The 21,849-nt window shown below is 54.9% G+C and overlaps 2 protein-coding genes and 1 pseudogene across 5 annotated transcripts in view; 1 reads left to right on the top strand and 2 right to left on the bottom strand.

Moving 5' to 3' along the window:
• Positions 1-2,724: 2,724 nt before the first annotated feature.
• On the bottom strand, positions 2,725-12,002 carry MON1A (MON1 homolog A, secretory trafficking associated). Its single transcript, XM_045856876.1, has 6 exons — positions 11,736-12,002; positions 7,123-7,262; positions 5,403-5,888; positions 4,023-4,788; positions 3,120-3,267; positions 2,725-3,002 (listed from the first exon to the last, which is right to left on the bottom strand). Exons 2-6 carry the CDS (start codon positions 7,247-7,249, stop codon positions 2,862-2,864), a joined length of 1,668 nt encoding a protein of 555 aa, XP_045712832.1. The 5' UTR covers positions 7,250-7,262; positions 11,736-12,002; the 3' UTR covers positions 2,725-2,861.
• A 5,703-nt stretch (positions 12,003-17,705) lies between these two features.
• On the bottom strand, positions 17,706-18,208 carry LOC123830716 (annotated as a pseudogene).
• Positions 18,209-18,736: 528 nt separating this feature from the next.
• RBM6 (RNA binding motif protein 6) overlaps positions 18,737-21,849 on the top strand; it is an 82,623-nt gene continuing 79,510 nt past the window's right edge. The window contains exons 1-2 of one of the 4 annotated variants that reach the window (XM_045856953.1): positions 18,737-18,920; positions 19,703-19,748. The gene's annotated coding sequence lies outside the window, so the exon portion shown is untranslated. The other 3 variants (XM_045856956.1, XM_045856951.1, XM_045856952.1) reach the window with 3 other exon arrangements.

The raw sequence follows: 21,849 nt of genomic DNA, 5'->3' as shown, positions 1-21,849 counted from the left end.
GCAATTGTCATCCCTTTGGGTCAAATAAACTCAAAGCTCCCTCCAGGCATTGACACTGGTCCCCCCAGCACTGAAGAGGGGCTCTGGGGGACGTTCTCAACCTGACAGCCCCTCGGCCAAATGGGCCCGGACCCTGGAGGGAGGGGAAGCTTCACAGGGTGGCCTGGGCCTGAGGGCCTGCGGACTGTGGGTCCCCGGACTTCGGAGAGCAAGGGGAGCGGGAAAGAGAGCCCGACAGGGTCCGGCCCGGCCCTGGAAGCTGTCTCTCCTCTCCTCTCCATCCAGCCCATATTCCTTCTGCCTCCTTCCAGGAGCACCCCTTTCCCTTCTTCGTGCAGCTCAGGTGGCACCTTCTCCAGGGAGCCTTCCCAATGCAGGCAGTGCCGGGACCAGTTTGGGGGTGTCTCACAGACCCCGTGCTACATCCACCCCCGTACAGTGCGTTCTGGGTACCTGACTCACCCCCCGCCCCCCTCCCTAGGGCCGGACTCCCCTTCCCCTCGAGGCTGGGCACCTGGTGACGCGCCGGGAGGATACGTGCCCGAGGTCATGCAAAAGGCACTCCCTTCTCTGACCAGAATTGCCCCGGAAATGAATAAACAAGTTGGAAAATCATGGCAGGGTTCCTGTGCTCCACAGTCAACATGTCTAAAGATAGTCATGCGGGCAAGACCGAAAGGAAACATTCTCCGCCTGCAGCAGAGACGTGGGTTCCCGTGACCTGTATCCTGCCCGGGACACTCAGGAGCCTTCCTTAATCACCCTGTCCACCTCCTGGGGGTCGGGGGGGGGGGGGGCGCGGCGGGCAGTGCAGCAATCAACAATTAGTTCTCTGCTGCCACCATGTGGCCAAGCTGTTGGCTGCCCCCAGGTCCGCTTTTCCTTGCAGGCAGCCCAGGGCAATGATGGAGGTGTCCACAGGAGGGTCCCCCCTCCCCTACTCCATGCCCAACCCTTCTGTTTGCTCTGAGGAAGGAGAGGCAGGCAAGCCCTGTGGGGAAGGTCAGCTAATGGGGCCTTGCCGTGCCCAGTAGTACAAGTCTCCACCAAGGTGAACTCACAAAGCCTGGCCCACACTTGGCGGACGACCTGCCCCGCTGCGTCTCATCCGTCCCCTTGAAGGAGGGTTAGCCACCCTGCCTTCCTGGGGCTCCCACTCCCCTCTGAAAGGTACGCCAGGCAACCGGTGCCAGCCTCTTTCTCCGACCCACAGAGGTCATCCCAGGGCAGCAGGGCACCTCTCTACGCGCAGGAGGATACCCCAGCACTCCGCAGCCAGCACACATGCCGCGGCTCCCCCCGCCGCACTTGCCTGGAGTCTGAGGACCCAAGGCCTTGGGGATTCCTCCCGCTTCACCCTAAACCAGTCACACCAGATTCTTTACCAGATCCTTCCCTTCGCAATGCCGGCTCCTCCGCTGGGAACACCCTCCCTGTCCGTCTGGTGTTCCTTCCTTGATCCAGATAAGCCCTCCACTCCTGGGCACCCACTCTCCCAGACACACACCCATCGACTTGTGACTGCCCCTCCTCACACCCGCCCAGAACAGGGGCCGAATTGTAGGGAAGCTGAGAGCCCTACAGGGATCGGGACGGCCAACAGGGGCACCCCGGCGCTGACCACTGGCCAGAACACCAGGAGGAGTCGGGGACAGTTGACCTGGCAGCACCCTGGCCCCAGAGGCAGTGGTCTGGAGCCTTGGCCAGGATCAAGGGGAAGAACAGAAGCAGGAAACAGGCAGGAAAGAAGCCCAGGGTATGCACGCAGGGTGAGCAGTGCCCACCAAGCCTCTGGCTGCTCCTGGAGGCTTTGGGAGTCTGGGCAGAGGACCTGTTGCCAAACCCATTCCAGTGCGGCCAGGGTGGGGCCAAAGGCAGGGGCTACACTGCCGTTTCCCGGGGAAGTACGTGGAACCGTTGCAGGGCACACTTGTCCCAGGCCACCCACACGGGCGTGTTCTCTAACGTGGGTGGGGTTTAGAGGCAGAGCATCTTCGCCCAGCTCTCGGAGACTGCGTGAGCGTGATTTGTCCTGCTGTCCACAGCCCATGGTCAGTGGACGCTGTTCTCTGATAAAGACTCCCGGGGTCCCTGCTCCCCCTGCCGACGAGATGGTTAGGTTGCAGCAGAATCGGGAGATCCCCCCTAGCTGCAGGGCAGAGGCTTCCTGCACTGTGCCGTGAGATCGGCCCGCAGAGGGTCTCAGGACGGAGTGATAGAGGCTGGGACGTCACCACTCAGCCTCCTGGGGCTCCCGGTTGTACCGGGGCTCAGACCCTCCCCAGCTGACAGTCTCCATCTTCCTCAGCTCTGTCCCTGCCCAGCAACCCATTGAGCAGAGCCACAGCCAGGGCTTCCAGGGTGGTTGGCTGGTCCTTTGGGGCACATGGAGGCGGGCCCCACCTAGGAGTGAGAAGGGAGGGCCCCGGGCCTCAGACCGAGTATGGGAATGGGGGGGGGCCGTGGGGGACAAAGGCAGTGGGGCGCTGGAGACACCTCTGCGTGTGGCAGGACTTCAGCTGAATGAAAGCAGCTCAACCCCAGGGTCCAACCCTGAGCTGATGCGGTCTGATGTGGTTCTGGGGAGGGAGGAGGCGGGCTTACGTGTGCACGTGCCCCTGTGCACGGGGGAGCGTGTCAGGGGCCTGGGGAGGAGGGGCCGTGTCTGCGCGTGAGGGAGAGTGGGCGGGCCAAGGAGCCAGTGACGACACGGCTTGACGAGCGTTTTCCTCAAAGCACTTTAATGCACGCACCGCAGTCCCTGCCTGCTGCCTGCGCAAGGGAGGCCAGCTCCGCCCGGGGGCGCCCACGGCTCCCACAGCCCCGCGGGCTCGGGAGGGCTGAGCCCACGCACGTCCCCATCAATACGTGAGCGGCGTCAGGATGAAGAGGCGGTCTTCTTCCTTGCGGATCCAGCGCATCAGCTTGTGGATGGCACTGACGGCTGACGCCTTGGTCCCCAGGGGGCTGTAGCACATGTAGAGCTCAAAGGCACCTGTGACCTGGGGGTGGGGGGGGGAGGGTGGCACAGGGTGATCACCCAGGTTAGACACCCCTTGTGACCCCCGCCCCCTGCCTGGAACCCCGACGGAGCCCAGCTCATCCCGAGGCCGCCTTACCCAGGCCAGGAGGTTCTCGTTGGGGCCCGTGTAGTAGATGGTCTTGAGCGGGCGGGAGGCGTTGTGGGCGCGGCTGTGCAGGTACTGGTAGAGGCCCAGGAGCCGCTCCTGCTCCTCCTCGCTGGTGTACGGGGCCTCGATCTCAGGGCTGGAGGCGGGGGTGAGTTTGCAAAGGCGTGACTTCCCTGGCCTTCCCTGGAGATCTAGGAACACCTAATCCGAACCCAGGGGGCTTCTCCAAATGCTCCCCCAGGGCAGGGCACTGTTCCCCCACACAGGAGACTCCCCAGGGCAGGGCAGGGCAGGGCAGCGCAGGGCTGGGCCCACCCCAACTGGAAGCCCATTCTCCCTCCCCCAAGTTCACGGCATCTTTGGTGATCCTCCCCGGGAGAGGCCAATCTAGTGGAGGTGTCTCAGACAGAGTGAGAGTGGGACGGGGAGGGGAGGGGAGGGGGGAGGGGGGGAGGGGAGCGGAGCTGGGAGCCCTCTGGGCCCAAAAGGGGTAAAGAGAGGACAGGAGCTGCCACATCCCGGCCCAGCCCTTCTGTTGGAGGAGGAAGGGGAGGAGCTCTGAACCCTGGGCTGGACCAAAGTGACCCGTAAGGCAAACTTGCTCCAGGGCAAGGGCCCCGGAGACTTCCGTTCTGGCGTCCTCCCCGGGGTGGATTTGGGCACTTCCAGGCCGGCTGGGTGAGGAAGCAGAGCGGTGTACACCCGCGGAGAGTAGGGTGAGAGTAGGGAACCCGGCTGGTTGTATCAGGTGAAACAGACCCAGCGGGTCGTCTTCCCTGGGTCCTGGCGGGCCCTCCGCTTCAGCACTGCATCAGGGCCCAGGCCCCACCAGCCCCCCCCCCCCCCAGTCCCCCGTCTCCCTCAAGCAGTGTGCCCCAGGCCCTCCCTCACCTGGTGAAGAGTCCCGAGCTCTTTGACTTATAGAGGAAATGGCGCAGGTCGGGGATGCCCACTTGGGCAACGCTGTAGTAGGGCGTGCGCAGCGCCTCCCGCAGCGCCACGTGGGCTCCACGCTTCCGCAGGCGCTCCTGAAAGCGGCGGCGGCAGTCAGAGACCGCAAAGAAGTCCTCGCGGTCGGTGGAGATGAGCAGCAGGCAGAGATCGGTGTCAGGCTCCAGGTAAGAGATGTGCGCATGGAAGAAGCCGGCGGCGTTGAATTTGGGCAGGCACACGGGCGTCCAGGCCTCGCCTTCGCGGAAGGACGAGGAAGAACTTATGAGGTTGAAGAGCAGGTGCAGGTCAATGGGGTGCAGGAATTGGTCCTTGCGGCGCACGAGCGCCACGAGCTGGTTGCGGGCCAGCAGGATGGAAAAGACCAGGCTGCGCGCGCGCGCCTGCTGCAGGCTGACACTCACGACGTCGCGCACGGCAGCCGCCAGGGGCAGGCAGCGCGCAGCCCCCATCAGGAAGCTGGGGTCTCGCGCCATGAGCTGTAACAGGTTGTCGGTGATGCGCTCCGAGCCCGAGAGCAGGCGCCGCAGGTCATAGTTCTGCTTCTGCTGGAAGATGTGGCTCAGCTGCGCGCCCGTGAGGAGGCTCAGGATCTGGTAGTAGATATACAGCAGCTCCTGCGCCAGTTCCTGCGCCGACTGCCGCGTGCGGGCCACCGCCACCAGCACCAGGGGGCTCCGGCGGACGAATACTACTTTGTAGCCATCTGCGGGCGGGGCGGGGCGGGGTGGGGGAGTGGCGGTGGGATGTCAGCTTCAGCCCCTCTCCAGGAAGCCCTCCCAGATTGGCCTTACCCAGGTCTCTCCGAGCCCCGCCTCCTGGCAGCTCCTGACCTTCCGTATCCTCTCCACCCTCCCTCACAGCTCTGCACACAGGAGGGGCTTCAGGACGATGAGAAAGCCAGCAGCTCGCGGCCCCCCTTCCCTGAGGGATCGGGGCCTGGCCCTGAAACTTGCTTCACAGACTGTCACCAGCTGAAACTCGGGAAGCACTTCAGAAAAGCACACATGTCTGTGCCAAATGGCAAGAGCTGGGTGGGGCTCAGGCCCGGGAATTTTTGGTCACGCCCCCTCCCCCTTGCAGGCTTCTTTCCCTCTCCAAGGGCAAAGCCTGTCTCGGAGCCGCCTTTGGCCCTTACAGCAGCCCACCGAGGCAGTCAGCGTGGTCACTCCTGTTCAGACCAGGACCTAAGCCCAGTGAGTGAGGGACTGCCCTCCGCCTCGCGGCACATCCCATCCCTCTTGGGCCCAGGGAGTCCAAAACCTGCTCTGAACGACCCCTGGCCGGGGGAGCCTTCCAGCCCCGCTCCAGGTGGCTCACCTGCATGGATGGAACGAATGGCGTTCTTGTCAGCCTCCAGGAAGGACACCAGGGCCACCATGACACCCATGGTGCTGGAGAGCGCCTCCTCCGACCCGTAGCGGGAGTACACGGGCTTCCCCGCCTCGCTCAGCACGAAGATGTGCTTCTGGTGCAGCCGCCAGGCCTCGGCAGCCTCCTCCTCGTCCCCCTCGTCTGTGCCCTCCCTGGGGGGCTCTGTGGCTGGTCTCCCGGCTGCCCTGGGGGGCTCTGCCCAGTCCTCGGAGCTCCCTGGCAGCATCTCCTCCTGGAGGTCTCGGGCCACACCCGTCAGCTGGGTGCTCAGCTCACTGAAGTCCTGGCTGATCTGGCGCATGTCTGCAGGCAGCGGTGGCGGGCCCCCGGCACCTTCCTTGGGACTCTCCCCAGGAGCCACCCCGTCCTCCGATTCAGTCAGGTCCTCGTAGGAACGGGCGTGGACGAACATGGCGCCCTCCTGCCCGGCACCTGCCGGCCAAAAGCACTGGCATTTAGAGCAGCGCAGGCAGGCCACCTCGCACCAGCCAGGCGTCTCATCCACACTCCAGCGTGACTGCCTGTCCCGATGATGCAAGTCACCCTTCCCTCCTGAAACTGACAGGCTGCCAGGCTTCTCCTTTTCACACTGGGAATAAGGCCCCAGCCCCCCCATGGCTATGGGGGCAGCCGGTACCTGCCCACCGCTCCCACTCTCGGCTCACAGCCCTTGTTCATCCCAGTCACACTGGCCTTCGTCCCTCTGCCCTTTGGACACCCGCACCGCCCCCCACTTCCCCCACCCCAGGGCCTCGGCACCGGCTGTCCCCTCAGCCCGGGGAGACACTCCCACCCCTCACATGGCTCCTTCCTTGTCGGCTCTCAGCAGAGATGTGAGTCGCCTTCCCCGCTGACCGCCAGCCCCAGGCGCTCTCTCACATCTGCCTCTCGGTTTCTCCCAGGACACCTGTCAGTTATTGTCCTTCCTGATTATGATGGGGCTCGCCCCCCGCACACACCACCCCGCCGAGGGCAGGAAGCTGGCTGTCCACTGCCGTGTGCCCGGCACCTCGCCTGGGATAGCTCCTGTGCTCGGTGGACAGCTCCCTGGGAGAAGGCGCCTCGGCCGCAGCTCCTGACCCGCTCCAGCAGGTGAGCCCCGCCAGCCTGGGACTCCCCCAGGGGTCTTCCTCTCCTGATTTATTTTTTGATATAATAGTTCAACAGATACATTTTGGGTCTCTATTATGGGTTCGGCACTGGACCAGGCACTGTGGATACAGGGGTACAGCTGCTCGGTGCTCAAAGAGCCCACAGTCTGTGGGTAAGCGAGATAGGCCATACAGGCGTAAAAAAATAAACTAAAACTACAAAATATAACTACTGTTCCGTACAGAGCTTGGTCAGAGCAGGCCTCACTCGTGAGCAGGTGACCCTTCTGCTGACAGCGGAGTGGGGAGGGCCCGGCAGGAGCCTGCACACACAGAGGCGAGGAGGAGGGCCCGGGCTGGCAACCAGACAGCTCAGGGTGAGCGGGCCAACGTGGGGGGCCAAGGAAGCCGGAAGCAGCCTGAGCTCCGTTCCCCCAGCGGTACCCCAGCATCTGACAAATCCCCTGTGAGTGGCCGAACCCATCCATGAGTGGGCGGGAGGGAGAGAGAGGCTGGGGATCCCCGGACTGCCCCAGAGGCCGCTCTGGCTCCCGGCTCGGCACCCCCCGCCATACCTGGCTCCATTCCCTGGGCCAGTCCCGGCGTGGGGCTCTCGGCTCTCTCCGCACTCTGCCCGTCGGAAGGAGCCAGCGTGCCATCAGGGCCCTCGCTGCTTGTCTTCCTCTGCATGTCGGCGGCCATGCCCCGGGCTCTCCTGTGGGGCAGACAGAGGCGTCATCCCGGGGGGGGGGGCGGGAAGGTGCTCTTGGCAGGCAAGGTCGGCAGAATTGACAGCGGGGAAGTGCCCGAGAGTAAGGGTCCCTCACCAGGACCCAGCTGGCTCGAACCTCCGGAGGATGGGTCCCAAGAATCCCGCTCTAAAAAATGGAGTAGGTTGTTCTTTTCCTGATCATAAAAAGGAAGAACTCGTGGTATCTACTCATTGTAGAAAAACTTGGAGAGTACACAAAAAGTATTTTTAAAAAAAGTTGTTTTCCCCCTCATGCAGAATTTTTCACTGTTCCCATGTTAGTCTATTTCCTTCTAGTCTTTTTAAAGCATGGATATAAAATGTCCATATTTTTTATTTTACAAACTGATACCATCAGCTAACACTTACTGACTGCCAAGGCAGCATGGGCGTCTTACAGGAGCTCGAAGTCCTGTGTCCAAAACCGAGTTCCTGGCCTTCCCCTTAAGCAGCTGTCCCGCCCAGCGTTTTCTCCCTCCCGGGGAGGGACAATTTCACCTTTCCGGTTGGAGTCCTAGCATCATCCCCTGGGCCTCCCCCCCCGCACCTCGTGTACCAAACCACCAGCGCCCCCTGTCGGCTGCCCTCCAGAATACAGGCACGCCCCACCAGATGTGTCTGCACTCAACATTTTCCCACCGAATGCCTCTTGGGGTTTGATACCCAACCCTGGTAGCCAGGTTTGCCAGTGAGCCTCTCCTCCTGATATGCGTGCCTGTGTGTACTCCCCTCCTGCTGGTCTGAGGAACCAGAAGGATAATAATGTGGAAGTGACATGTGACTTCTGAGGCTGGGTCATAAAAGACATAGAGGCTTCTGCCTCGCTCTCTTAGATCACGCTCTCCAGATGCCGACATCAGCCATGCCGTGAGGACACCAGCAGCCCTACAGAAAGAAACTCGTGGCCAGAAAGTGAGAACCTGCAAACAGCCAGCACCAATGTGCCAGTCATGTGAGAGAGCGATCTGGGAAGCAAACCGTCTTGGCCCAGGCGTGACTGCAGCCTCACGGGACCCTGAGCCTGAACCGTCCCGCTGAGCTGCTCCCAAGTTCCTGACCCCCAGGAGTTGAACTAGAGGATACATATTTAGAGTTGTTTTAAGCTGCTGAGTTTGGGGATCATTGGTTATGCAGCAATACAATAAACAGGTATTGATTCAGCTTCTGTATATATAGAAAAATGTATATTTACAGCATCAAAATTTGACCTGTATTTTTTTAAAGGATTTGATTTATTTATTTTTAGAGGGAGGGAAGGGAGGGAGAAAGGGAGGGAGAGAAACATCAACTGGTCGCCTCTTGCACACCCCCAACAGGAGACCCAGCCCGCAACCCAGGCATGTGCCCTGACCAGGAATCAAACCAGCAATCTCCTGGTTTGCAGGCCAGTGTTCAATCCACTGAGTCACACCAGGGTTTGATCTGCACTTTTAACAAAGTATGTGTATTTAAAACCTCAAATTACATCCCAAACAGGACGGATGGAAGGTCACTGCATGCCAGCAAAGGGGACCTCCTTGCATCACGTCTGCTGCAGGTGCTGAAAGAGGCTGTGAAACCGGATCAAAGCAATAAATGCTGCCTGGATCAGGTGGAAACGTTTTAGGCAATTTATACCCTAACTATAATTTATCGGGCATATATCAGGTATATATTTCCCCTGTGTTTTAGTGACATTTTAGAAAATTGAGGATCTGGGGTTGATGAGGGAAGCACTGTATTTTTTTTTCCCATTTAAGATAATGGGAAACAGACCCAAAGTTAGTGGTTCCAGACAGAATGTCCAGTTTTTGCGGAATGGATTACTGATGCGGAGTGGAAAATGTCCCGATCCAGACTCTGCCGTGACTGGTGTGGCTCAGCGGGCGGGGTGTCATCCTGCGAACTGTAAGGTCGCCGGTTGATTCCCTGCCGGGGCACACGCCTGGGTTGCGGGCCAGGTCGCTGGATGGGGGCGTGTGAGAGGGATGAGATCAGTGTTTCTCTCCCTCCCTTTCTCCCTCCTTTTCCCTCTCTCTAAAATTAATTATGTGAAATTTTTTTTTAGATTTTATTTATTTATTTTTAGAGAGGGAAGGGACGGAGATAGCGAGAGAGAGAAACATCAATGTGCAGTTGCTGGGGGCCGTGACCTGCAACCCAGGCATGTGCCCTGACTGGGAATCGAACCTGTGATGCTTTGGTTCGCAGCCCACGCTCAATCCACTGAGCTACGCCAGCCAGGGTGTGAAATCTTTTTAAAAATAAAAATAAAGACCTTGCTTCTTGCTAGCTTTGCCAATCCCTAAGCTGGACTGCTCAAGGTGGTCTTACGTTCTTGAAGAAGGTAAAAGATGCTGGCAGGGGTCTCTGGCTGCAAAGTAGCCTCTGGACACCCCGTCTGTGGGGACGATCTGTCCTTGCTAGCGGTCGGGTGTTCAGGGGCAGTGGTTCAGGAGAGGAGCCTGGATCAACCCAGTTTTTGTTGTTGTTGTTTAAAATATTTTTTTAAATTTATTTTTAGAGAGAAGGAAAGGGAGGGAGAAAGAGAGGGAGAGAAACATCACCGTGTGCTTGCCTCTCGCAACCCGATACGTACTCTGACTGGGAATCGAACCGGTGACCTTTTGGTTCACAGGCCAGCACTCAGTCCACTGAGCCACACCAGCCAGAGCCAACCTGGTTTGCTTTTATTTATCTCAGTTTTCTCATCTATAAAATGGGGACACTGATGGTACAGATTCACTAGATTGTGGAGGAGGAATGAGCTAATCCATGTAACCTGATTACCCTGGCGCAGAACAGGCCCTGTAGACTTGGCTCCTGCCATTCCCGCAGCGTGATTATTCTCACTTAGCAGTCAGACCACGTGCGGCTGCACCCACACACACGCCCATCCACTGCTCTCTGCCGTGTACATCGGTCCTTCGAGAGTTTGCTCACCCTGAGTCAGGCCCAGAGTGGACTGGCCTGGGAAAACACGCTTCTGACCTTGGGAAGCCAGGCGGGCTCTGGCGTGAAGTGACCCACCTTGATACTGGCCAGAGAGCTGTCTATGGGACTGGGGTTGGGAGTTCCTCTCGGCTAACCGGCCACTCACGGGTCCTGGATTTGCAAAAACGGACCATTACTCCTGCTCCTCCTGGAAGTCTCTCCCAAGTTGACCTCTTTGGTCTGCCACAGGTTCCTGCTCTGTAGCCTCGCACGTCTGGCTCAAAGATCCAAACAAGGTCTGCAGCAGCTAACCCGGCGTCCCAAGGGCCCACTACCCACTGATCCCTTCTGGGCTTCGGGTAACTGAATCAAGCCTGGCTGGGTAGTACCCACATACAGTGGGGGGCAAGGTCGGCTGGCTGGGGCTAATGGAGGCCTGCCCCCTGAGATCGTGCAACATCGCAGCCTCTCCAAGGTCAATCCAGCAAGAAGCCCCGATGAAGCAAACAGTTCTCCGGACACTTATCCTGGAAACTAGGCAGGGAGCTAAGTGATTAACAACAAAACCCACCCTAACCCCAATGGAGCCGTAACCCTATGTAGCTGAGGCTCCTGGGAGTCTCCGCCTGAAGCAGTGAAGCAAGAGAGGTCTCCTGGAACAAGTCCCAGATGCTCCCTTGAGGCTCCTCCTCTGGCAGCTTCTCTAGAAGCCCCCAGGGCTTGCTACTTAACCTAAAAGTGCTCTACTGTGACACCAGCAGTGCCACCAAGAAGGGTGACTCAATCAGCCCTTCTAGTGTGCCTCCCTCCAGCAGGTGCCTGCCCTGAAAGGGGGAGGGCCTTTCCAAAGCCCCTCCCTACTGACGCCCTTTTCCTGCTTAGACAGTGCTCCATCCAGCCTGGACTCTTTGAGGAGTGGCTTCCTGGGAGGGCGGTGCCAGGACGGAAGGCTGGGTGCAGACAGAGCCCAGGTGAGGCTGCGCTGTGGGTGCTTCAGAGGATGCCTACTCGGACTGAGGGCATGGCCTGATCGTAGTCACTACTGGTAGCCACTCCCCTCTCTGACAAAGGCTGTTCACCTTCCCCTGGAACCCAGAAAGGGTGGTTCCCCGAGTCCACAGGGCAGCCCGGTTGTCTGAGCCAGAGCACCCTTGTGAACAAAGCGCCAAGCTCCAACGTACTTTGAGGAGCTGCCCGGCTCAGCTCAGAGTCACCTCTGCGGATCTTCTAGAGGACTCTGCGGGCGGAATGCGTGCACTGGGGGGCGGGTTCTCCTTGGCCACTGGCCTCTACAGGACTTTGCCCCCCCAGCCAAAGGGATGGGTTCCAGGCCTCGCCTTTTGTATTCCCCAGCTGGGGGACAACCGGCTAAGGGACCCCGGAGAGAACCAGTCCTCCTACCGCAAAAGGCAGCGTAAACGACAGGACACCCCCCGGCCCCGTATCTTCAAGCCCCTCCCTCTAAGGATGACAGCTCTCCAGTCTCGGCGCCCCCAGACCACGTGAGTTGGCAGAGGGACTCACCTGTTTCTCCCGGGGATCCAGAACGCACAGAGATTGCCGGTCACTGCCCACTGCCAGACCCCCAGGATGGCACTGGTGTCTGGCCGGGCCCGGACTGAAGGCGCAGGTTCGCGGGGCCACGACACCCTGCTGACACAGACATGGCCACTTCGAGGACCACCTCCCCTTCCCACCGCCCCTCGTCCGGCCGCGGGCCCAGGAAGACCGCCCTTGCCCGCCTCTCCCGGCAGAGGCCCGGCTCCGGCCGCCGGGCCCGGCCCCGCCCTCCCCCGTGCTGCATTATGGGAAATGTAGTCCTCAGCTCTCGGCCGCCGGCAGTGCCTCGGGTGGGGAGGCAGGGCTTCGAGTCCAGGCAGAACCCGGGGCGGAGCGCAATCCCCGCAGGGGCTGTCTCACCCCACACCGCGTTCTCCTGCGTCCTGGCCTGGTCCAGCGCTTCCTCCGAGCCCAGTCCCGAGTGACCAGAGACCCAGACACCCCGGCCCCTCCCCCCAGCCAACTACAGGTTTCTTGCAAGGGAGAGAAAGAGACGTCGTTGTTTCCTTCACCAATTGGGGAAGGACAGTGCAAGTTTGAGGGGTTTTTTAAATGTCATTAGTAGGCTCGGCTACACTGGCTGTAAAGAATGTAGGCACATCAATTGTTGCTAAAAAAGAAAAATGTTTTTAGCCACGTTGTTTTATTATTATTTTTCTTTTAATATCATGTTTTAGCAGAGTTGTATGAGGCCCCAGAACAGTAATTCTCAAATCTGACTGCACAGGGGACGACGTGGGGAACTTCAAAAAGACAGCCATGCCTAGACACCACCCGCAGAGAGTCTGGTTTAATTAGATTGGGATGGGACTCAAGCAACAGTATCTTTTTTATTTTTATTTTTATCATTCTTTAAACCATGTAACTTTTTTCATTGTATTTTTTTACAACAGTGTCTTTTTAAAAGCTTCCCAGATGATTTGCCAGGGCAAAGAACCACTACTACAGATTTTGTGATTTCCTAGATGCAGAGCAATGCAAACAAGGAAATATGAAGCTTTCCCGAACGACCTTACCTTGGGAGAACAGTTGAGAGATGTAAAATGAGGGATTCACAAGAAGACTACTCAAACTTTTTCTCTGACACAATTCAATTGCTTTAGAGCCTCGTGGTTCACTTGCTCCACGGTTCTGGGATGAAGGGGAAGTCTGAAATCGCTCCTTTGACTTTCCTTGCTGTTTCAAGCACCCCAAGGCAATGGTTTGTCCCCACGGCAGCCCTGCACGGGAAGTGGGGGAGCACTCTGCCTCTGGGATTCTCTCATTGTTTCGGGTGGCTGACCTCCACCATGCTGGCCTGTGATGACATGGTGACAACGCTGTGGCCTTTTACCAGAGGTGACTTTACGCATGGCTATTGGACCCTTGCACATAGTTCAAGGGATGCTTTCTCCTCCCTTTGGGGTGAGAGCATGTAAGAAAATTTCTAATTCCTCTGGAAAGGAGAGAGGAGGAGGGAGAAAGAGTCTCTCCAGGTCTCCACAAGTCCTTTTTTTTTTAGATTTTATTTATTCATTTAGAGAGAGTGGAAAGGAGGGAGAAAGAGAGGGCAAGAATCATCAATGTGTGGTTGCCTCTCACACGGCCTCCCACTGGGGACCTGGCCTGCAACCCACGCATGTGCCCTGACTGGGAATCGAACCGGTGGCGCTTTTGGTTCACAGCCCGCACTCAATCCACTGAGCTACACCAGCCGGGGCCAAGTCATTCATTGTTTTCTCTCCTCACTAGCTCAGGTGCCCAGGCTCCTCCTTTAGAGCAAATGTCATCTATAGAGTTTTGCTCTCATTCATTGTCATATTACGTTGTAAGAGCGGAATCCTCTTACATTCTCTGCTTGGTACAGGAATATCCTGGCTATATTCCATTGACCAAAAATGGTACCCACATCGAACTGATCCCCATAGGAGACAAATTTAAAGTTTTCTAATATACCTAATGAGTCTCCTGGACAGTCTTCGCATTGCCCTCAGGGTTTCTTTGAGTCTCACTCTTGCTTTCAAGCACATCAGCTGCACCAGAAGGCACCACTGCCATTTAGAAGTATTGCATCTACTTAGCCAGGCAAGTGGCTGTATATATACCCCCCATGCTCCTGGCTGAGACGTGCGCCCAGGACAGTCTCACAGAGCAGCTGACAAACACCCACCCTGCAGAGACTCTCTGTCAGAGTTTGAGCCCAAACTGATGACTGTTGCCGGGAAGGAAGATCTCAAAGGCTCCAGAAAATGACAGTTTTACAGTTTCATCTGTGCATTGTGGAATGAAGGAGGGACGGTAATGCAGATTGCTTGAAGGTGGGAGAAAGCAAGGCGGGTATTGGATTATGAAATAGTTAAGATTATGTGCTCCCTCTTGAGGGTGGTTGAGGCTCATTTTAAAGGTGTGTTAACCTAGATGCACAAAAACAATGGATGGGCTTGCCTAAGACAAAAATAACCCTTTTACTAAAAAAAAATTGTATTCCTTAGGCATGACAACCACCATGACCTGCCAAGTTAGGAATTTATGATCAGGTCACCCTGGGAGGTTGCTTTCCATAGAACCCCCTTTTCATCCACAGAACAAACCATTGTGGCTAATTACTAAAACATTGTAAGATTGTCATTTAAACTTCAATTTAACCCACCTATTGAATTACATTTGAATATTGGGACAACCCCTCCCTTCACTTTTGACCAATAAGATTGTCAAGAAATAAATCTTGGTCATTCGGCCCTGACGTGCGTGGCTCAGTTGGTTGGGTGTCGTCCTGCAAAACAAAAAGTCGCCGGTTCGATTCCTGGGCAGGGCCCATGACTGGGTTGCAGGCCAGGTCCTGGCTGGGGTGTGTGCAAGAGGCAACCGATGGGAGTTTCTCTCCCTCCCTTCCCCTCTCTAAAAATAAAATAAATAAAATCTTTAAAAAAAAATCTTGGTTCTTTGGGGTAATAAAGGTCAATCCCACCAGGGCCGCACTGCCCTGTAGGGTGCTGGCTGCAAACGTAGGGCTTTGCCACAGAAAACACGACACGCTACGCTGTGCCTTCTGCTGCCCTCCAGGTTGGGGGCTGCTCAAACCCTCAGCTCTCTGTTCCATGGGCCCGTGTCCTCTCTCCACATCTCTTGTTCCTTCCCACTTTTCTTCTGTTTCATAGCTCCGGTGGGCATTTCGGAGCCAGAGGTCCCGTGCGAGTTGCGGCTGACGTGCGTGGAGACACCTGACTGTCCCCTGAGGCTCGGGTGCATCCCACACCCTGTTGCTGTCCCGCCGTGTGACGCTGGGGCAAATCTGTGAACGACTCTCTTGGTATCTTCAGCAGCGTCCCCTCATGCAAGACAGGTGTCTAATGTGCAGTATTCTGAGCTAATTCTAATGGTTTGTCCTTCCCTGAACATTTTTTAAGAGGTTTTCCTTCCTGCCTTTATTACTTTGAAACTTGGCAGCTGGTTTTCCTGCTTTGCTGGAAAATTTTCATCCATGGTCTTGTATCATCTCTCTCTCCTGGTTCCTGTCTCTCCTTTTAACATTTGATCCGATCCCTACTTTTGATGTCGGAGAGCTATGGCCCCAAACGAGACCGAGGCAACCCAGAACGACAGGCAGGACAACGTCTTTCTCACGCAGGGACGGAAAGAGAGCCCGCCTTCCTGATTGGACCCCATACTCCCCATTTCAGGGCAGGGTGGGCCATTTCCAGTAACTCATACTTCCTGGTCTTAGGCAGTAAATACAATCTTACAGGCACTCGAAGCCCATGTAATTACAAAAACCCTCCAGATGCTTCCTCTGAAAACCCTCAGTAATTACCTTAATAAAAAGGGCGAGGCAGTCAGGAACAGGAGCCTTGGAGTAGTACTGGTGTGGGTTAAAATCCCCCGCCCTCTACTTTCTTGCTGTAGGAAGGTCGTCTTTCAGAGCTTTGGTTTCTTAACTTAAGAGGGTATATCGTACAATTGCTGTGAAAGATTTGATGGGATAAAGAAATCCCAGCACAATGCCAAGTGTATAGTGAGATAAAGGGTAGCAATTATTATTACCCAAGGACATTAGGGGTAGGCAAAAATAATTAGCACCTTAATATGGTTTACCTCTTCAGAGGATAAAGTACTATCTGATAAGGGAGTAATGTATCAATAATGGCCCAGACCTGACTGGTGTTGCTCAGTGGATTGAGTGCCAGCCTGTGAACCAGAAAGTCACCGGTTCGACTCCCAATCAGGACACATGCCTGGGGTTTGGGCCAGGTCCCCAGCTGGGGGCGTGTGAGAGGCAACAGATTGATGTATTTCACACACTGATGTTTCTCTCCCTCTTTTTCTCCCTCCCTTCCCGTCTCTCTAAAGATAAATATATTTTTCAAATGGCCCAGTTTGGGGAAGCAAGTCAGAGTACCCATAGTTCTCTGTAGCTATTCCTCCTCTAACCTGGAAACGCTCAGTGTTGGCGTGCTCCAGGGCTCAGGGCTAGAACTCTGATCCATCTACACACACCCCTCTGTTCGTTTGGCCTCCTCACCCAAGCTCAAGGCTTTAGATACCAGCACTAGACATGTGCTGATACTTCCCAGATTTTCATCTCTAACTCTGACCTTCACCCAGGCTCAGGTACCCAACTGCTGACTCCAGGTCTCACCTGTCTACTAGGCATGGAAAACTCAACCTACCTCAAACTGAGCTCCTGCTTTTTCTACCAAAACTGCTCCTCCCACCTTCTTCCCTCTCTTCCCTCCTACCAGCCCGTCTCCCGTTCCCACCGTGACCACACAAGCACAACTAAAATCCTTCTGCGGTTGTACTACTCCGTGCGTCTGCCCGTCCCGCCTTCAGCCTAGTCTTCACACAGCAGCCAGGGGGATGCTATTAACGCGGAAGGCAAGTCAGTTTATTCCGTGTAGAGGCCTCTGACAGCTTTCATCTCCTTTCTTACAGAAACCAAATTCATTTCCTCAGAGACTGTATGTCTCATTCAATTTGTTGTCTGCCTCCATCCCCAGTGGGGCAGAGATTTTTTTGTTTGTTTTTTTGGTTTATTCATTTTTGTGTTACTGTTTTTTTTTTTAACTTTCTCATTTTTTTTCATTTTTGTTTTGGGGCAGATATTTTATCAGCTTTGTTTTTTCCTGTGTCTCCAGCACGTGATACAGTGCTTGGCACACAACAGGTACTTTATACAAGTCTTGAATAAAGTGACCCAGACAAGATGCCTAAAAAGTGGGAATGTAACTTTAAAGACTACTTAACCCCATAGCCTCCTTTCTCTACAGATAAGGTTTGCTTTATTTTAGAATGCTTTATTGTTTTTTCTTGCAGCAGGCTTCTTTTGATCCCATACTGTTGAATTTAGGCTTAAAATTCAGGTTCCTTTCCCTAAGGGTCCACTGCCAGGGGCACCAGGGGGCTGAAATCAGGAAGCATTTCCACAGTGTAGACAATACACCTGGCAGCCTTGGGAAGAGACTCTGGACGTGAACTGCAAACCGAAAGCTGTTATGCCCTGTTTTCCACTATGTTGCTGATGTGCAAATAACTTCCAGTTCCTCTGTGACCTTGCACAGGCCACTCCCTCTTAGCCAGATTTATTGCCTGACAGCTAGTAAGGCCGGTGGAAGCTGGGTGGATTTTCCTGAGAGGCAGGGCTACTGAACCTTTGCACAGCTACTATCCACCTGGGGTTTTTTTTTGTGGGGGGAGAAAATCACTTTATTATAATTGATTCACAAACATTAACATCACAAAAGCTGGTTTAAGAAGGCCACGCAAATACTTGCCCAGCCCCAAACTCAATACCACCTTAATGAACTTCTTTATAGTAAGAACACTCTTTTTCATTGCAGTTCTGATGCAAGGAAACTATTAATGATAGGATAGTTTAACTGGTAGTATTATACTTCCACTGTCAATGATAGCTTTATACTAAATTAATTTGGTCATGAAAGATAACTTTCCATTTATTCAATATGAACTTCTTGATTGGGCTAATCCATTTTCAAATCTGCACTGTTTCAGCACCTCGCTGAAACCCTCACAAAGCTTAAGGTCACTCTGGTTCTGTGCACACTCCAAAAACGGTTTCATCTTATAGTGGCATGGTCCAAATTGCTGCTGCGGCTGGCATGTCAGCTCAGTTGCCTGAGGCTCCTAGTAAGTGATGTCAGCCCTTGAGGTCTCCGCGTTGCTTCCTCCACTGAAGCCCCCACTGGTGGCATGCATGACCTAGCGTGTGGCCGACAGCAGAGCCCACAGCCACACCAGCTGCAGTGGTTGCTTGCCATCCGGGCCATGAAACCTGGCTGCCAGGGTGGGGTGGGGGGAGCAGCAGGTGAGCCAACAGCAGATGGTGGAGCTGGCGCCGGTGGCTGAGCTGCTGGTGCTGGCCTGGGCACAGCTCTCATTTGAGGTGTCCCGCTGGCCAGAGGGGTCATGCGGGAGGTGCGTATTCAGCTTCCAAGCGGCATCGCCACTGCGCTGCGGCTCTGCCGCTCTGCGTCTACAAGTCCGCCCGGTATTTTTGATATGAGAATGTCTAACTTGGAAACCTATCAGAAGTAAATGGAGACGAATTGTGTGACAATCGCTTCTCTAATTCAAGTGCTTCTCTCTCGCCTAATCTCGATCTTGGGCAAAAGGGCTAAACTGGAACTGGCAGGGCCAGCAACTCCTTCCCCCGAATTGAAGAGAGCAAGCTTTTATTTCCTTCACAATAACGGGCAATAAGGCAGCCTCGAGTTAGGAAAGCCAGGGTGGACTCCACGCTCCTGGCGGGGAGCAATCTCGAAAAGACCAGCCAGCAAGAGACTACCCGCCTGGAAAACTGGAGGACTAGTGGCCACAAACAAAAAGCCAAACCACGACCCCCAAAGGTCCGGCTCCCGGGGCGGGAAAGCGCGTCCTCTCATTGGGCGCCGGCGAGCGGCGTGCCCTCACGCCCCGCCTCCGAGGACACGCCCCTGCCCCCCCCCCCACGCGCGGGGCACGGCGGGAGTGGAGTCGGCGCTACCCGCCGCTATACTCCATATCCCGGCGGGCCGAGCGCTGAAGGCGGCGGCGGCGCGGCGCCTTTGTGGAGACAGCGGCCCTGCGCGGAGGAAGTTCCGGTCTCCGCGACTCCGGGTCGGTGGCTGCGGCGGAGGATTAGGAGGAGCGGGCCGCGGAGGCCGCGCTGCCTCGGTAAGGGCCTGGGGAGGCAGCGGGGACGTGCTGGAAGCTGCGGGCGCGGCGTCGGCCTGCCAGGCCGCGGTGGACGTCAAGGGCCCGCGCGGCCTGGAAGCTGCGGCTTCGGTGCGGCCGGACGGCCGCGGCTGAGCTCGCGGAGGAGAGAGCCAAGTGGTGGTGTGGTGAGGGAGGCGCCGCCCACGGGAGGAACGCCCCGGAACGGTCGCGGGCCAGGGGCGGGCCCCGGAGGGCGGTAGAATTACCGGTCCAGCCTCGGGGCGGCGGGCTAGCGGGGTCGGGGACTGGCGCGTGGCTGCGATTGGGTGCTCCTGCCCTGCGGAGCCCGCAGGCGGGCCCCGTATTCCTTCTTTTTACCCGCTTTTGCAGGAATCTGGTTGAGTTGCGAGGCATCGCTCGAGGGGGAGCCCTTCTGAGCCTAGCACGTAGCCTCGCTCTCAGACCAGGGCAGACACGAGTGGCCTCGGCGGGACTGCAGGGCGCGAGAGCTCAGATCCCGTCATCCTGGGCAGTAGAATCTGGAGGCGGGGGGTGGGGCTGGGGAGCGGTCTGGTGGGTTCTGCGCCCGTTGGGCAGATGTGGGAGGAGCAGGTTTTCCCCTCGTATTCAGTCTTTAGATTCCTTTTGGCGTTGCAAATAGGTTTTTCTCTTAACTTTAGAATTGATGTTTTGCTACTGTGTTCAACTCTCGGAATGCATTTAAAAAAAAACTGGAAAGGGCCTTGTATTATAGAGTTTACATGAACTGTAAGGGTAATTGTATTTTTTGCATATTGCAGGTTTGCTTGTGAAGTCAGAGTTGCTGGATCTGAGTGAAGGAGTTAAGTAGGTTTTGATGCGCCTGGTCACCTGTTCATTTTCTGAACTCTGGATTGTGTCCTAGGTTTGTTAGTTTTCAGCGTCCTGTTGAGTAATACCACCGGTGCGAAGGGTTTAATGTGATGTGAGCATCTGCACACTTGTGAGGACCGTAGGGGGAGGTGCCAAGAACTGGTGAGTGATGACGGTAGGGCTGGCAATGTCTACAGTAACTCATGGCATGTTACCATTTTGGTGAAACACAAAAGTTGAATCTGAATCTTACTCAACTAGCACCCAGCTACGTACCAGACCTATAGGATAGCAACTAGGTCTCTCTTTCTGGACACCTGTAGCACCCTTCTTTACAGAATTCTGGTACCAGACTTGGGTTGTTGTTGCCTTTAGTGTCCTAAGTTATTCTGGTCTTTCAGAGAATTGTCGAGGGAGAAGGTTATGGAGTGATCTCTGCCATCTTGTTGCAGATGCCTGGGGACAAGGTTATATTCTTCTCCACAGTGTTTGTTGTATGTACTGGTGTTAATTAGTTCGGAGTTATATTAGGTTAAAACCATTGGACAGTTTTGAAATATTAAAGATCCAAAAAAAACCAGCCCTACCATGGCTGGTGTGGCTCAGTGGATTGAGTGCTGGCCTGAGAACCAAAGGGTCTCTGGTTCGATTCCCAGTCAGGGCACATGCCTGGGTTGCTGGCCAGGTCCCCAGTTGGTGGCATACAAGAGGCAGCCACACATCAATGTTTCTTTCCCTCTTTTTCTCCCACCCTTCCTCTCTTTCTCCCCTCCCTTCCCCTCTCTCTGGAAATAAATACATAAATCTTTAAAAGAAAACAAACTTAAAAAAAAAATAGCCCTGGGCTGGTGACAGTTGGTTGGAGCATCATCCAAGTACACCAAAAAGTCGTGGGTTCATTCCCAGTCAGGGCACATGCCTAGGTTGTGGGTTTGATCCCTAGCCAGGGCATGTTTGGGAAGTAACCATTCATTGTTTATCTTTCCCTTCCTCTCTCTCTAAAATCAGTAAACATATCCTCAAGTGAGGATTAAAAAAAGAAAAGATCAAATAGCAATAAAAAATTTTAAAGACGACAAATCATTTCTTTAGACATTTTTTAGCTATACACCAAGTGCTTAGAATTATTTTTTAGAATTACGTTTTCTGCTAGACTCCCACCATACACTGTTCCTCTCACTTACCGAGTTGAGGGGGCATCTTCCTGGCACACCGTGGGACTCAGTGTAACAGAGTCAGTACAAACTCTGTAAGCTGACAGGGTCCGAATTCCTGATGGACGACTCCGCTCAGTGATGTTCGGTCAATTGCCTGACTCCAGTTTCCGTGTATTTGAAACGCAGTTAAGAAATGTGGCTGCCTCACAGGTGGTTGTGGAGTTATCGTCATACATATGAGCCTGGTGTGCAAACAGTGCCCACTAAATGTTAGCCACCCTTGTTACCTTTTTTTAAAACGGCAGCGTTGTTGAGATATAATTCACACACCACACAGTTCACCCATTTAAGGTGTATAAGTCATATTTTTTGTGTATTACTAATTTTTTAACAAAGTTGTGATATAACAAAATTTGCCATTTAAACCATTTTAAGTGTGACATTCAGTCTGTTAATTACACACTCAATGTAGTGTAGTGCAATCATCGCCACTATTTCTACAACTTTCATCACGCCGAGCAGAAATTCTCACCGTTAACCAAGTAACGCCCATCACCCCTGCCCTGCAGCACCTAGTAACATCTGATCTAATTCTGTCTCTGTGAATCTGCCTGTTCCAGGTGTTCCACATAAGTGGAATCATTCCGTATTTGTCTTTTGGTGTCTGACTTAATTCACTCACTTAACGTGACGTTTTCAGGGTTCATTCATGTCATTGCATGCATGTATCCGAACTTCATTCCTTTTTAAAAATCAAAACCAAACTTTTTATTGTGATATAACTGATACCTTTATTCTCCTTTAAGGCTGTGTAATATCCTGTTGGTGTGTATGGGTATTTTATCTGTTCATTTTTTGGTAGACATTTGGGTTGCTTCCACCTTTCGGCAATTGTGAATAATGCTGCCCTGAACGTGGGTGTACAAATATTTCCTCAT

This window comes from Phyllostomus hastatus, unplaced genomic scaffold, assembly GCF_019186645.2.
Source record: "Phyllostomus hastatus isolate PE091 unplaced genomic scaffold, TTU_PhHast_1.1 phas_scaffold_129, whole genome shotgun sequence".
In the NCBI taxonomy this organism is placed as follows: domain Eukaryota; kingdom Metazoa; phylum Chordata; class Mammalia; order Chiroptera; family Phyllostomidae; genus Phyllostomus; species Phyllostomus hastatus.
The sequence above is the reverse complement of the archived record's forward strand: the minus strand, read 5'-3'. Positions and strand labels throughout refer to the sequence as shown.